Raw genomic sequence first — 16,257 nt, forward strand, 5'->3', positions numbered from 1 at the left:
AATGCCGAATCTGTCCAGGACCTCGAGTATGTAAGGTCAAGGGTTTCACCTGTAATGATCAGCTTATAAACACCACCTTCTCTGCAACACCTCCACTCTCACCCAAACCAGTAGTGAGAAGATTTAGAGAAAGTGCAAAGGGGGCAGGTGTGTGTGTGTGAGAGAGAGAGAGAGAGAGAGAGTGAGTGTGTTGTCATTTGTGTGCTGAACTCTGAGAAGAGGAGAGGAGAAGAGAGGAGAGGAGAAAAGAAGAAAAGAAGAGGGCAGGGGAGATGAGAGAAGATGAGGAGAGGAGATGAGGAAAGAGGAGAGGAGATGAGAAAAGAGGAGAGGAGATGAGAAAAGAGGAGAGGAGAGCTGAGGAGAGTTGAGAGGAGAGAGGAGAGTAGAGGAGAGAAGACAAGGAGAGGAGATGAGGAGAGGAGAGAGGCAGAGAGGATAGAGTAAACTCTGGGGTCCTGACACACATGGCTGTGCTTGTGTGAAACAACTTGACTGGCTAATGGAGGTGCACAGTGGGTCTGGTGCAGGATGAGTCCACACACAGCTTGGGTATGAGAGTGTAAGTGTGTCTGTGTGTGTGTGTGTGTGTGTGTGTGTGTAAGAGGGCCCTAGTTTAAAATGCAGGCAAAGTGCACAGTCTATGAAAAAGACAGTTATTGTGTTACATATGGGAGCGCTGTGCAGACTCCTCAACGTTTGTGAGGTGGATGCTAGGTTGTTGCTGGGTTAATTAGCATGGTTGCTAGGGCATTGCTAGGGTACATATGGTGGTTGCTGTGTGTCTGTGTGTGTGTGTCTGTGTGTGTGTGGTGGGGGTTGTTGTAACTCACCTGAGTCCCGGACTGGGAGCGGGACAGCTGCTGCTGGAGGCGGCCTCTCTCCTGTTCCACCTGAGGAACCACACACACACACAAAACATGCAGATGCATTCATAACATGCATGCATAATACATATAAAAATGTAGACACAAACATACATGCAAGCACAGGTATAGCAAACACACACACAGACTCACAGAGAGAGAGGGAGAGAGAGACATCATACATTTAGACAGTTGTAAAGAATACAAACCAAGAAGGTCATGAACAAACAAACACATAAGGCAATAAAGCACAGAACAAAACAAAACCCTGTGTGGAGATTGGAGAACACACTCGTACAAATCACCAGGGACCACACACACACACACACACACACACACACACACACACACACACACACACACACACACACACACACACACACACACACACACACACACACACACACACACACACACACACACACACACACACACACACACACACACACACACAGCAGAACCGCACTGCAGAGAAAACATAAAGGGAGCGTGCCGGTAACTACACAAAAGAAGAATTCATTGTGAAGAAAGGGGTAAAAGAAGTCAGGGACAGACATATGAACGCACTCACACACACACACACACACACACACATAAAAGAATAACTGAACACTGACAGATATAGTGGAGTCAACAGACAGAGCCAGGGACGTGAAAACACACAACAGAAGGCATCTCCGTTGCCGTGACAGAGAGGTGTCTCATTAGATCTGGCATCTTTTGAGAACGATGATTTCCAACGGTCTTTTCAGATAGTGATGACATTAGCAGGCAGCAAGAATGGTAAATGAGCTCACGTACAAAAGTTGGCTGAGAGACAGCACATAAAAGCACACCAAACACTACCAAAGGTTACAACGACGGTCTAATCAGATAGCACTGTCATGTTTGTTTACAGCATAGTTAAAGGCAGCATAGAGGATACTTCACAACTACCTTCAAAAGTGACCGTTATGGGGATAGTTTGAAGGTACTGTATCTTGGAAGGCATGAAAATAGTTTGATTGGTTTGTGTGTGGCGGTGTGTGCCTTGTGTATAACCTCACCTGTCGGAGTGTGTGTGTTTGTGTGTGTGTGTGTACGTGCCTCATGTATAACCTCCTGAGAGAACTCCCCTGTCGGAGTGTGTGTGTGTGTGTGTGTTCCTTGTGTATAACCTCACCTGTCAGACTGTGTGTGTGTGTGTGTGTGTGTGTGTGTGTGTGTGTGTGTGTATGTTCCTTGTATGTAACCTCACCTGTGTGTGTGTGTCTGTGTGTGTTTGTGTGTTTGTGTGTTGTGCGTGCGTGTTCCTTGTGTGTAACCTCACCTGTCGGAGTGTGTGACTGTGTGTGTGTGTGTGTGTGTGTGTGTGTGTGTGTGTGTGTGTGTGTGTGTGTGTGTGTGTGTGTGTGTGTGTGTGTGTGTGCGCGTGTGTGCGTGCGTGTTCCTTGTGTGTAACCTCACCTGTCGGAGTGTGTGTGTGTGTGTGTGTGTGTGTGTGTGTGTGTGTGTGTGTGTGTGTGCGTGCGTGTTCCTTGTGTGTAACCTCACCTGTCGGAGTGTGTGTGTGTGTGTGTGTGTGTGTGTGTGCGTGTGTGTGTGTGCGTGCGTGTTCCTTGTGTGTAACCTCACCTGTCGGAGCGTGTCTCTGAGGGTCTGTCTCTCGGTGCGTAGCCGCTGCACGCGCTGCTCCAGGTGTGAGTTCCTGCCCTGCAGTCTCCGCTGCTCCACCTCCAGCTGGGCCACCGCCCGCTGCATCACCCCCAGTCGCCCCCCGCCACTGGCCTCCGACCCCCCCACATCAGCACCGGACCCCCCCACACCCACGCTCACGCCCGTGTCCACACCTCTGCCCTCCAACGCCACTGCAGAGTCACGGTCCTGTGGAGACAGTGGAGGAGCAGAGGGTACAAAGGTACAGTACTCGGTAATCTAATGTCAACACACAAAATTCCACACACAGCACAGCATAGAATAATATAGCATAACATAGCATAGAATAATATAGCATAACATAGCATAGAATAATATAGCATAACATAGCATAGAATACCATAGCATAGAATACCATAGACACTAAACATGACCGCAGTGTAGATTACACTATCACTCATAAATGCGAAAGTAATTGTTTTTTAATATAGGCGGTCTTGTACGTCTCCACGTTTCACGATTGGCCGAAATCATCCCAACACCGAGAACGCGCACAGATCTGAGCTGAAAGCCTAGTTTGACAAATATATCACATAACTGCTATCGTACAATAGGATCACTTAACTTATACCCCTGAATCAAGGCTTTTGAAGCCTCGATATGTCTAGATAGCCTAGATATGTCTAACGTGCTTCGTAGTATACCCCACAGGTCAGCAAAAGTCTGCTTATATGTATGAGTGTGCTTACCTGATGGACAGGTTCCACCCTTGCTCCTCTCTCATTGGCCTCCATCTGCCGCACCCTCTCCTGGTATCCAATCAGAGCGGCTTCTGTCTTCTCCAGGGCGGCCCTGATGCGCTGGCGGTCCCTGGCCAGCTCGTCGCTCCTCTCCTTGAGCTCGTACACTTCCGTCTCGCGCTTCCTCAGTGCCTCTCTGGCCTCCTCGCGCTCCAGCAAGAGAGTGGACAAGCGCTCCGTCAGACGCTCTCGATCGCCGCCACCATTCTCCTCTTTCTCCTCTCTTCCTTCATCTCTTTCTTTCTCCTCTCTTCCTCCATCTCTTTCTTTCTCTCGCTCTTTCTCTCTCTTCAGCTGCCTCACCTCAAGCTCTAAGGTCTCGGCGCGAGTCTTCCACAGGCGAATCTCGTCCTCCGTTCGAGCTAACTCTCCACGGAGTCTCTCTCGCTCTTTCTCTCTCTCCATCGTCTCCCGGGACGTGTTCGTCGCGCCGTCTCTGTCCGTGTCGTCCAGAGCTCTCTTTGTCTTTCTCTTCTTCCTCTCGTCCTCTTCCTCCTTAATCTTCTCCCGGAGCGCCTGGTTCTTTCTCTCCAGCTGGCTGAGGTGCAGTCTGGCGCCCTCTAGCTGTCGCGCCTCGCCGCTTTTCTCTCTCTCCAGGTGCTCCACCTCTCCTCTCAGCCTCTCTTCATCCCTCTTTCTCTCCTCCACCTCCTCCTGTAGTGCCTGTTTCTCTCTCTCCGCTCGCTGGGCCGATTCCCGCACTCCCTCCAGCTCCCTCTCTCGCTCACGAAGGGTGCGCGACACCAGCTCCGCTCGCTGGCTGTACTCGTTCGCCCTCTCTTCTACTTTTTCCCTCTTTCTCTCCACCTCCTCCGCTTTCTCTCTCATCCGGGTGATCTCTCGCTCCTTCTCCGTCAGCCTGGCCACAGTCAGCTCCCTCTCCTCTCTCCTCCTCCTCTCCTCGTCCTCCCCGTCTTTTCTGAGCGTCTCGATCTTCTCCTCCCACCTCCTCACCTCAGCTCTCCTCTCCTCCCTCTCTCTCTCCATCCTCTCCTCCACCTCCTTCACGCGCTCGCTCACCTCCACCACCTCCCTGCTCCTCTCCGCGGCTGCGCTGCTCAGCTCCCTCCTCTGCTCCTCCAGCGTCTCCACCAGGGCCCTGGTTCTCCTCACCTCCCCCTGCGCCTCCTCCTCCCGCTCCCTGAGACGGTGCACTTCCTCCTGGGCTGCCTTCAGCTCTTTCTCCCTGAGGCCCCGCTGTTGGTCTCGCTCCTCCAGCAGCGCCTCCTCCTTGGCTTTGCTCCTCCTGACCTCAGCGTCCACCTCCTCCTCCATCGCCTGAAGTCTCTCCCTGAGTCGGCTCACCTCCTCCTGAGCGTCTCTGAGCTGCGTCTCCCTGAGGAGCAGCTGCTTCACTCTCTCCTCTAGCACCTCCTGCTGCACCCTGGTTCTCGTCAGCTCCCCCTCCGCCTCGGCCTCCCTCTCCCTGAGACGGGTCACCTCTTCCTGGGCAACCCTCAGCTGGCTCTCCCTCTGGCACAGCTCCCTCTGGAGCTCCTGGTACCTCCTGCGCTCCTCCCGGGCCCCCTCGTCCCGGCCCCTGGTCAGCTCCTCCTTGCGCTGGACGAGGAGGGCTCGGAGTTGCTCCCCTTCGCCGTGGCTCTCCTGCAGGAGCTGCTTGAGCTCGGCCATCTCCTTGAGGCCCTGCTGGAGTCCCTGGCGCATCTTCTGGCTCTCGGCCTCCCGCTCCCGCACCTCCCGCCCGGCGCGCTCCTTCGCCCGGCCCAGGCTGGACACCTCCTGCTTGAGTGCGATCACTTCGGCCTCGGCCGCCTCCCTCTTCTCCCGCGCCTCCCGGAGCTCCTCGTCCCGCCTGAGGAGTGAGGAGGCCAGCTTGTCCCGTTCGCGCCTCTCCTTCCTCTCCTTCTCCTGCAACTCCTCCTCCATCCTCTCCCTGGCCTCCTTGGCTTCGCTCAGCTCCTCTTCTCGCTTTCTCAGGGAGGAGGTGAGTTTCTCCTTTTCCCTCCTGTCCCGCTGCACCTCCTCTGTCAGCAGGGTAATCTCCATCTCCTTCGACTCTCTCACCTCCCTCGCGTCCCCTTCTCTCTTCTCTTTCATCTCCTTCAGCTCCTCCTCTCTCTTTCTCAGCGAGGAGGTCAGCTTCTCCTTCTCTCTCCTCTCTTTCTGCGCCTCTTCTCTCAAGGCGCTCGCCTCCCTTTCTTTCCGCCGGATCTCGGCAGACAGGTGGTCTCTCTCCTCCGTCAGCTCCTTCACCTCCCTGCCCAGCCTGGCGGCGCGTGTCCCTCGCTCCTCCACCAGGGTGCGCTGTCCCCTCTCCAGCTCCTGTAGCTGAGCTCTCCTCCTCTCTCCCTCCATTTTCTCCTCCTTCAGCTGGAAAGACAGTCTCTCCATCTCTTCCTCCTTTGAGCTCAGTGTCTCTCTCAATTGTTCAGTCTCTTGTGAGGCTTCTTCTAATTGGTTGGTGAGGTCTCTTAGCTCCTCCTCTTTCTCTGTTAGCTGCTGCGATGACCGTTCTAGCTCTCGGGTCTGCTCTTCGGCCTGTTGCTGTAGTATCTGAGTTTCCTCCTCCAGCTGGCCTCTCCTCTCCTCTGCTACTCTCGCTCTCTCTCTCTCCACTTCCACCTAGAGCGACAGATAGATAGATAGATAGATAGATAGACAGATAGATAGATAGATAGATAGACAGATAGACAAACACAGACAGACGGATGCAAGTTAAAACATGACATAAATCAGTTTGACAGCTCTTCAACCTTTGGACTAATGATATGTATAAAATATGTAAGGGATAACGGCTGCCGAGGTGTCCTGTTATACGGAATTAATGGACGAGGGCGGATGGCAAAGAACTTCCCGACGCGCAGCGGCCAAGTCCATTAATTCCGTATAACAGGACACCTCGAAGGTTGTTATCCCGCTTATCACCATCATAGGTGTCCTGTTATTCAGAATTAATAGCCACCCCACCAGCCAATCAGAAAACAGTATTTCTTTACTACGGGTGATAACAATAAATAACATACCTGACTGAGTCAGAAGCACTTCCTGCTTCCTGTCTTTAAGCTCCTTCTCCCTCAGCAAAAAATATTATACATACCTGACTCTGAGTCAGAAGCACTTCCTGCTTCCTGTCTTTAAGCTCCTTCTCCGTCTCCCTCAGCAAATCGGAGTGGCGCTCCAGGTCCAGCTCCGCCTCCTGGAGTTTCAGGGCGAGTTCTCTCTCGGCCTGTTCCAGCTCCTGCAGTCTCTCCTTTAGCTGCTCCAACTCCTCCTCGCTCCTCTTCTGCCTGGACCTGCCCTCCTCTTCCTCACGACGAAGAGTCTCCCTCAGGTTCCGCGCCTCCTCCTCACTCTCTCTGAGCAGCTCCCGCTGACTCCTCAAGGCCTCCTCCTGCTCCTCTTCTCTCCTCCGCTCCTCCTCCCTCTCTCTCTCCCTCTCCTTCTCTGTTCTCTCCATCCTCGACTGGAGACGTTTCAGCTCTTCTTCCCTCTGCTCCAGCTCCCCTCTGGTCGTCCTTTCTTTCTTCCTCTCCTCCGTCTCCTGTCTCTTCCTCTTCTCCACCGCCTCATCCCTCTCTCTTTCCGTTCGCGTCGCTCTCTCCTTCCACCTCTCTGCTTCGTCTCTGGCCTCCTCTGCTTGTGCTTCTAGAAGCTTCTGTTCGGTGATGAGGCTGGCCTTAAGCCTCTCCACCTCCGCCTCGCTGGTGTCCAGCTGGGCTGCGATGTCTTCCCTCTCTCTCCTCAGTCCCTCCATCTGTGAACGGAGCGCCTCCACCTCTCCCTCTCTCCTCCTCAGCTCTCCCCTCAGCTTCCTCTCCTTCTCCCGCTCCTCCTTCTCCCGCTCCTCCTCCTCCTTGCGCTTCTCCCTCTCCCTCTCTCGCAGCTGGGCGTTCTGCTCCTCCAGGACGAGGAGCTGACCCTCGGAGACCTCCTTGCTCCTCAGGTCCTCCTCCAGCCTCTCCAGGTCGGCCTCCAGGAGGAGCACCCGGCGCCGCAGCTCCTCGACGTCCTCCTCGCGCTCCCGCACCTCGATCTCCTTCTTCCTCAGCACCTCCGTCATGCGGTCCCTCTCCCTCTCCGTGGCGCGGAGGCCCTCGCTCTCTCGCTCCAGACGCAGCGTCACCTCCTCCCTCTGTTTCTCAGCCCCCGCCGCCCGTTTTTTCCACTTCTCCACCTCCTCCCTCGCTTCTTTCGCCCGCTGCTCCCAGCTCCTCTGCTCGGCCGCCGTCCTCACCCGGGTCCTCTCCAGCTCCGTCTCTTGCTCCGCCAGGCGTGCCGACACCTCCTCCTTCTCCCTCCGCAACGCCTCCACGTCGCTCCGCAGGGCCTCCATCTCCCCCTCCTTCAGGTCCAGCTCCCCCCTCAGCCTCTCCTCCTTCTGCCGCTCCTCCGACTCCCTCCTCCTCTGCCGACGCTCCTCCTCCGCTCTCCTCACCCGCTCCTTCTCCCTCAGCTGCTGGTTCTGCTCCTCCAGAACCAGCAGCTGGCCCTCCAGGACCTCCTTCTTCCTCACCTCCTCCTCCAGCCTCTCCACCTCTGCTTCCAGCACCTCCACTCGGCTCTTCACCTCCACCACCTCCTCCTCTCGCTCCTCCAGCTCCCTCTCTTTCCTCCTCAGGAGTTCGCTCGCCGCATCTCTCTCCTTCTCCGTCGTCTTCAGTCCTTTGCTCTCCTTCTCCAGACGTTGCCCCACCTCCTCCTGCCTCTTCTGCGCCGCCTTGGCTTTCCTCTTCCACTTCTCCGCTTCATCCCTCGCTTCTTTCTCCCTCTGCTCGAGGGTGCGCTGCTCGGCGCCGAGGCGGCTCCGCGTGCGCTCCAGCTCGGTCCCGGACTCCTCCAGCAGGGCGGCGATCTCCTCCTTCTCCTTCTCCAGCCCCTGGGTGCGCTTGCGCAGGGCCTCCACCTCCCCGTCACGGGCGCCCAGCTCCGCGTTCAGCGCCTCCCTCTCCCGCTGCCACTCGTCCTCCTCGCTCCTCCTCTCCTCCTGCTCTCTCTGACGCTGCTCCTCCGACTGGGCCAGCTCCTGCTCCAGCCTCTCCAGCTCCCCCTGCTGGTTCTCGGCGTCCCTGCGCCTCCTCTCGCGCTCCTCCTGCTCCTCTCTCCTCTCCTCGTCCCGCTGGTGCCTCTCTTGCTCCAGCTCCTCGTGGAGACACTTGATCTCCCCTGGGGAGGTGAACAGCACAATTGGAGTCAATGAAATATCCAACTGATCCTCCAGTAGTGAACAGTGAAATGGATTAATGCAAAGCTCTGCAGTATTGTTTCCAGATATTGGTGTGTGTGTGTGTGTGTGTCAGTATGTGAGTCTGTGTTTGGGTGTGTATGTCTCTTGTAATATCTCTAAATGCAGATGGGATTGACTGGAGTGTGTGTGTGTGTGTGTGTGTGTGTGTGTGTGCGTGCGTGCGTGCGTGCGTGCGTGCGTGTGTGTGTGTGCGCGTGTGTGCTAACAGCCCAAAAGCAATGTATTCATTTTTATATCAAGTTGATTCTCAGATCAGACCAACAGCAACATGGATCAATCTACTGACCTTGCAGTGCAGTGTGTGTGTGTGTGTCAGTGTGTGTGCGTGTATGCTAACAGCCCAAAGCAATGTATTAATTTTAATATCAAGTTGATTCTCAGATCAGATCAACAGCAACATGGATCAATCTACTGACCTTGCAGTGCAGTGCAGTGTGTGTGTGTGTGTGTGTGTGTGTGTGTGCTCCTTACCCTTTAGTGTATCTTTGGTCTGTATGAGTGTGTCGAGCTGCACCTGTAGCTGGCTGTTCTGCAGCTGTAGTTCTGAGCTCTGGTTCTGGGTGGAGTTTAGCTGCTGCTGCAGGGACTCACTCACACACCTGAGCAGGTGAAATCAGAAGCAGGTGCTTTAGTTATTGAGGCATTAAAAACACACAAATGATAACTGGACTGCTGGTATATTTGACTAGTACGTTGTAGGCTGGCGGCGCTACTAGCGGTCCGCTGGTTCCTCTATATGGGGCATATACTAGCCTGTATAGCCTGTAGGCTCGTCCGCTGGTTCCTCTATATGGGGCATATTCTAGCCTGTATAGCCTGTAGGCTGGTTCCTCTATATGGGGCATATTCTAGCCTGTATAGCCTGTAGGCTGGTTCCTCTATATGGGGCATATTCTAGCCTGTATAGCCTGTAGGCTTATGGTATAAAATTCTCGCCAAAAGTTTTCTGTACCTGTACCAAAGTTTTGTGCTTGTAAGAATATTTTGTGCTCGTAAAAATGATTTGTGTACATGTAAAAAGAATTTGTATCTGTAAAAATATTTTGTGCATGTAAAAATGGTTTGTACATCTTCAAATCTGTTTTCTCACTGTGTAGAATTTTTTTTGTGAATTTGCGAACGATATTTGCACGCACGGATTTTCCATTTGCAAGTGCGCATCTGTTTTCTACAGACATGAAACAGATCTACAGGTACGAAACGAATGTACAAGTACAAAACTTTTTTACAAATTTTCCCAAAACAGCCAATCACAGCACTGCTTACTGAACGGCCAGTCAGCCGATCAGCTCGCTTCTTTAATTCTGAAACGCTGGACATAGAAAATACAGCTCTTGGTACATCCATGTAAACACCACAGTTCAGAAGAGGTGAAACACTTAAAAAAGAAGATCTATCTTAGCTAACAAGCAAACAGGTCAACTTAACTCTATTCCTTCCCTACTATGAATCTAATATCATTAACTAGAACTAATAAAATTCGGATCCTTAGTATTATTATTAATGATATAATTGTTCTGTATAGTTATTGTGTTTTCCGACTAGTCATTCCTCCCTTTGTATTTCCCACGTTATATGTGCGGTGCTTTCACGTAACGTTAGCAGAGACGGTTGATAGTATCTTTGACGTTAGCTTAGCCCAGCCAATACTAGCCCAGTTAGCTGCCATTACCTATTGTTACCTACTAATTACCTATCCAGTGCTCGCGTTTTAAACTATACTGTTTATTAGTTCTAGTTAATGATATTAGATTCATAGTAGGGAAGGAATAGAGTTAAGTTGAGCTGTTTGCTTGTTAGCTAAGTTAGCTTGTTACCTAAGCTAGCTAGAACATAACAGTTACTGCTACATGACCAAAAAAGTTCAGGGTGGCTTTAGGCTGACTCCCTTCCCTTCCTCCCTTTGTATTTCCCATGTTATATGTGCGGTGCTTTCACGTAACGTTAGCAGAGACAGTTGATAAAAGCAGTATCTTTGACGTTAGCTTAGCCCAGCCAATACTTGTTTCACCTCTTCTGACTGTAGTGTTTACATGGATGTACCCAGAGATGTCCAGCGTTTCAGAATTAAAGAAGTGAGCTGATCGGCTGATTGGCCGTTCAGTAAGCAGTGCTGTGATTGGCTGTTTTGGGAAAATTTGTAAAAAAGTTTTGTACTTGTAAATTCGTTTCGTACCCGTAGATCTGTTTCATGTCTGTAGAAAACAGATGCGCACTTGCAAATGGAAAATCCTTACGTGCAAAAATCGTTCGCAAATTCACAAACATTTTTTCTACACAGTGACAAAACGGATTTGAAGATGTACAAACCATTTTTGCATGCACAAAATATTTTTACAGATACAAATTATTTTTACATGTACACAAATATTTTTTACGAGCACAAAATATTCTTACAAGCACAAAACTTTGGTACAGGTACAGAAAACTTTTGGCGAGAATTTTATACCATATAGGCTCATCCACTGGTTCCTCTATATGGGGCATATTCTAGCCTGTAAAGCCTGTAGGCTGGTTCCTCTATATGGGGCATATTCTAGCCTGTATAGCCTGTAGGCTCATCCACTGGTTCCTCTATATGGGGCAAATTCTAGCCTGTAGGCTCGTCCACTGGTTCCTCTATATGGGGCATATTCTAGCCTGTATAACCTGTAGGCTTGTCCACTGGTTCCTCTATATGGGGCATATTCTAACCTGTATAGTCTGTAGGCTTGTCCGCAGATTCCTCTATAAGGTGCATATTCTAGCCTGTATAGCCTGTAGGCTGGTTCCTCTATAAGGGGCATATTCTAGCCTGTATAGCCTGTAGGCTGGTTCCTCTATAAGGGGCATATTCTAGCCTGTATAGCCTGTAGGCTGGTTCCTCTATATGGGGCAAATTCTAGCCTGTAGGCTCGTCCACTGGTTCCTCTATATGGGGCATATTCTAGCCTGTATAGCCTGTAGGCTCGTCCACTGGTTCCTCTATATGGGGCATATTCTAGCCTGTAAAGCCTGTAGGCTCGTCCACTGGTATCTCTATATGGGGCATATTCTAGCCTGTATAGCCTGTAGGCTCGTCCACTGGTATCTCTATATGGGGCATATTCTAGCCTGTATAGCCTGTAGGCTCGTCCACTGGTTCCTCTATATGGGGCATATTCTAGCCTGTATAGCCTGTAGGCTCGTCCACTGGTTCCTCTATATGGGGCATATTCTAGCCTGTAGGCTGGTTCCTCTATATGGGGCATATTCTAGCCTGTATAGCCTGTAGGCTCATCCACTGCTGGTAGTTAGCGGTGCTGGTCCCTCCTCACCTGAGCTCCTCTCTGTCCAGCTGCAGCCGTTCTCTCTCCTCCTCCAGGCTGCGTAGCGCTCCCTCCATCCTCTCTCTCTCCCTCTGGAGGTCATCCCTCTCTCGCTCGGCACTCCTCTGCTCCTCCGTTGCCCGGCACAGCTCCGCGCGAGCCACACGCAGGTCCTCACACACACCGTTGTGCAGCGATGACAGCTGGAGACCACACACACACAAACGAGCAAATATGCACGCACACACACACACACACACATAAAAACACACAAATGCATGAGCAAATACAAGCAATTACACACACACACACCTATTGAACCCTTGACGGTACCAGAGAGGGTTAAAGCGCCTGTGTGAGAGGGAGAGGGGAAGAGAAGATGGAAGGTCTTGTAGACTAATCATATCTTAACCTGTTTTATGCAGTTAAGAGAGATTGCAAGAAGGTTTGTTGCACTTAAAGGAACCGTATGTAAAAAATGTATTTCAATTAATCATAAAATTGCCCTGATATGTCACTAGACATTAAGAAATCATGTTAATTTCAAATACTTATATCACTGACAACAGTAGTCTGGCCAGGATATTGTCATTTAAAAAGTGAAGTTGCAGCCCTCAACTGATGTTGATGTTGTCATGTTGTGTTTTGGCCTAATGCGCCACCCTCCACCTATCTACTAATCACAAAGTCAGTAGTGTTTCGTCATCCGGTTGCCAACTCTGCCAGTCAGAGGGGAGGGGAAGGGGATACACCGCTCTACAGTAATTTGAAAGTGATTGTAGTACCAGTTTTGGCCACAATCTTACATACGGTTCCTTTAATGTTCTGTAGCCTACATTATTAATAACTAAGTGAGAGCTTTGTGAGAAGAAATGCTTTGTCAATTTTTGACCCGACCGCACCCGCGGTATACCTCCTGGATCCTGTGTGTGTGGTTGTGGTTCTCCTCCGTCAGGGTGCTGAGCTCACACACACACACACAGACACACACACACAGACACACGGCGCCCCCTACCTCCTCGATCCTGTGTGTGTGGTTGTCCTCCGTCAGGGTGCTGAGCTCACACACACACACACACACACACACACACACACACACGGCGCCCCCTACCTCCTCGATCCTGTGTGTGTGGTTGTGGTTCTCCTCCGTCAGGGTGCTGAGCTCCCTCTCGCTCTCCTCCCGCAGCAGCTCCATCTCCCTCTCCAGCTCGCGCTCCCGCTCCCTCAGCAGCTGCAGCGAGTCCTGCTCAGAGTCTCGGAACGCACTACACACACACACACGCACGCGCACGCACACGCACAAGCACACGCACACACACGCACACACACGCACACACACACGCGCACACACACACCAGGGACCACAGAGGGTGTGTGAGTGACCTTAGAGATCTACAGATGGTATCTGAGCAGAGGTTTCTTATTGTCTACCAGGCACCTGAGGGTGTTTTTATTTTATTGTTCTTATCTAATTTGTCTTTTATTTAACCAGCAAAGTACATACAAAGTACAAAGCCAAATATATATTATCGAGATTCTGTCTAGTCCAGAGACTGTCTACACATAGAGTCATTGGTCTAGTCACATTGAGACAGACAGCATCTCTTAATTATGTCTGTCTCAATGTGGCTATGCTGGTTAAATAAAGGATGGTCTTAAAGCAGATTCAATCCGCCAGCGTCCCTTTCAACAGAGCTTCTGCTGTGAAGGCAGGTGTGCTGTTGCAGACGCAGATGCATACCCATGTGTGTGCATGTGCATACCTGCATGTGTGTGTGTGTGTGTGTGTGTGTGTGTGTGTGTGTGTGTGTGTGTGTGTGTGTGTGTGTGTGTGTGTGTGTGTGTTGTATACCATACCTCAGCTGTGTGGTCTCATGGCTCATGGTCTTCAGCTCTCTGCGTAGAGTTGTGACCTCTGACCCCAGGCCCTGCAGCTGCGCATGAGTCTCAGCAATCTCAGTCTCCAACTAGGGTCAAAAGGTGAAAGGTCATCCTTCTGAATACAGCACTCTTCCCTGCTAACCTGCTAGTGTAATCATGAACCTCAGCAATCTCAGTCTCTAACTGGGGTCAAAAGGTGAAAGGTCATCCTTCTGAATACAGCACTCTCTTGTGTTAACCTGCTACTGTAATCATGAGCCTCAGCGAGTTCAAAAGGTCAAAAGTAAATCTGCACGTTCCTATAGAATGCAGCCAGCACCCTTCTCTGTTAAGCCGCTAGAGTTGTCAGGAAGCACTGCTGGAAGAGCAGGGAAATACACAGGGAATTTCATGAAGTGGTGTTTGACCAAAGCAACGTTTGGGGATTGAAGCATGTGGCGACAGTAACTGCTGTTTCAACACATCCCCGAAAGGCTAGGCCGCACAAACAATGCACAGCACAGCAATGACCAGCAATGGACAGTCCAGCCTTGGACCAGACATTGACCAGAATTAGCCTCTAACTGCTAGCGCTGCATTTGACACGCTTCAGATAGTACACCATCTGACGAGCTTTTGAGAGAAGCGTACAGGGTGAGCCCTTCATCCAGCATTAGACAGCTTCATTGCACAGTGCTTCTCTATGTTGAGTAACGTGTGTGTGTGTGTGTGTGTGTGTGTGAGCTCCACATGGGATCGGCTTTGGATCAGCAAGCTGCCAGGCCAGCGCCTGCACTCACATGGCTTGTAGTGGGCTGTTTTCTGGGCCAAAATCACGCTTTAGCACCATTAAAGGAATATCAATGTTGCCAGCCAATTTCTTTTTTTTTTTTTTTATGGGGAAAAAAATGCTTAATTGATTGTGCACCTCTGTTTTGGTTGGAGTTGTCGATGTTGACTGCAGCTACACCTATCAACTGTATGTTTTAATCTGAAGATGTTTCGAGCGCATGTTCACAGTTGGCTTTTTGGGCTAAAATCAGCCATACTGGCACCAGGTCAGAGGTCAGATATGTGTGTGTGTGTGTGTGTGTGTGTGTGTGTGTGTGTGTGTGTGTGTGTGTAGGACCAACAGCATAGGTTTGAAATGGATAAATAGATAGATAGATAGATAGATAGATAGATAGATACTTTATTGATCCCCAAGGGGAAATTCAAACAGAGGGGAGAGGAGAGGGGAAGGGAGGGGAGGGGAAAGAGGAGGAAAGGAGGAGGGGAGGGAAGGAGGAGAGGAGGAAAGGAGGAGAGGGGAGGAGAGGAGAGGAGGAGACGGGAGGGGAGGGGAGGAGGAGAGGAGGAAAGGAGAGGGGAGGAGGAGAGGGGAGGAGGAAAGGAGGAGGGAGGAGGAGGAAAGGAAAGGAGAAGGGAGGAGGAGAGGAGGAGGGAAGGAGGGGGGGTACAAAGAGAGAGGAAAGTTGAGAGAAGAGGTGAGAAGAGGAGAGGTGAGGTGAGAAGAGAGGTGAGTAGACAAAAGAAGCAGACTAAAGCGGTAAAGGGCTAAATACGGATCAAGCACAGCTGAGGAGAGATTAAAGAGCTGCTTAACAGGAGAGAGAGAGAGAGAGAGAGAGAGACGACAGACAGACAGACAGATGGGGGAGGAAGTAATTGAGGAAGTATGAGAGTGAATGAATCTGGTTTAATTCGTCTGTGTGTGTGTGTGTGTGTGTGTGTGTGTGTGTGTGTGTGTGTGTGTGTGTGTGCTCATGAGTGTACATCTGAATTAGCTGACTCAGTATGACTGAGCGTGTGCAGCATTGAGAACTGAGAACAAACTGAGTGCACAGACTTTGAATAATGTAAAAATATGAGTGAAATATGCATGAAATCTGTCTCTACCATCTACCCGTATTCGTACCATATCTGTCTGAGTGTGTATAGGTGTTCCTGTGTGTATGTGCGTTTAAGTGTATGTATCTGAGTGGCTATATTATGTGTGTGTGTGTGTGTGTGTGTGTATCTAAATGTTTGTATGTATAAATAACGGTGCGTGTGTGTATATATATATATGTGTGTTTATAGGTGTGTGTTTCTTAAGGTCTGTATGTGTGTGTATTTGTCTGTATGTGTATGCATACAGGTGTGTGTATCTGTGTGTGGTGTGTGTGTGTATATATGTGTGCATACAGGTGTGTGTATCTGTGTGTGGTGTGTGTGTGTGTGTGTGTGTGTGTGTGTGTGTGCATACAGGTGTGTGTATCTGTGTGTGTGTGTGTGTGCGTTGTCCTCACCTGTAATGTGCGGGCGCTGAGCTCCCTCTTGTCAGTAGCCAGGGCCTGGTTGAGGGCGGCCATCTTGTCCAGGGCGTCGCGGGCCTCAGCCAGCTCTCTCTTCAGCAGCGTCTCCGACGAGGAGAGAGAACGCACACTCTCACGCGCCTACAGAAAGGGAGGAGGGGAGGAGAGGAGGGAGGGGAGGAGAGGAGAGTAAAGGAGAGAGGGAAAGGAAGGAGAGGAGGGAGGGATGGAGAGAGGAAGAGAGGTAGAAAGAGATAGGGAGAGTAAGAGAGTAAAGGAGGAGTGACAGACAGAGTGAAGAAAAGA

General features: G+C 51.0%; 2 protein-coding genes across 2 annotated transcripts in view; one reads left to right on the plus strand and one right to left on the minus strand.

The window, feature by feature from the left end:
• The window catches only part of LOC143099926 (E3 ubiquitin-protein ligase TRIM35-like), a 491,084-nt gene that overhangs the window by 450,869 nt on the left and 23,958 nt on the right, over window positions 1-16,257 (plus strand). The window lies entirely within an intron of this gene.
• The window catches only part of LOC143100672 (uncharacterized), a 33,858-nt gene that overhangs the window by 2,310 nt on the left and 15,291 nt on the right, over window positions 1-16,257 (minus strand). Inside the window, exons 14-22 of the mRNA XM_076264068.1 lie at window positions 15,946-16,092; window positions 13,652-13,761; window positions 12,906-13,059; window positions 11,804-11,997; window positions 8,979-9,106; window positions 6,360-8,425; window positions 3,251-5,884; window positions 2,481-2,729; window positions 834-893 (exon numbers count right to left, since the gene is read on the minus strand). Of these exons, the coding sequence (XP_076120183.1) occupies window positions 834-893; window positions 2,481-2,729; window positions 3,251-5,884; window positions 6,360-8,425; window positions 8,979-9,106; window positions 11,804-11,997; window positions 12,906-13,059; window positions 13,652-13,761; window positions 15,946-16,092 (5,742 nt within the window). The remainder of the gene's footprint in view (window positions 1-833; window positions 894-2,480; window positions 2,730-3,250; window positions 5,885-6,359; window positions 8,426-8,978; window positions 9,107-11,803; window positions 11,998-12,905; window positions 13,060-13,651; window positions 13,762-15,945; window positions 16,093-16,257) is intronic.

Source organism: Alosa pseudoharengus, unplaced genomic scaffold (assembly GCF_046254945.1).
Source record: "Alosa pseudoharengus isolate Yale_2024_CS ecotype anadromous, Long Island Sound unplaced genomic scaffold, YU_APseudo_1.1 YU_APseudo_1.1_scf_3, whole genome shotgun sequence".
Lineage (NCBI taxonomy): Eukaryota > Metazoa > Chordata > Actinopteri > Clupeiformes > Clupeidae > Alosa > Alosa pseudoharengus.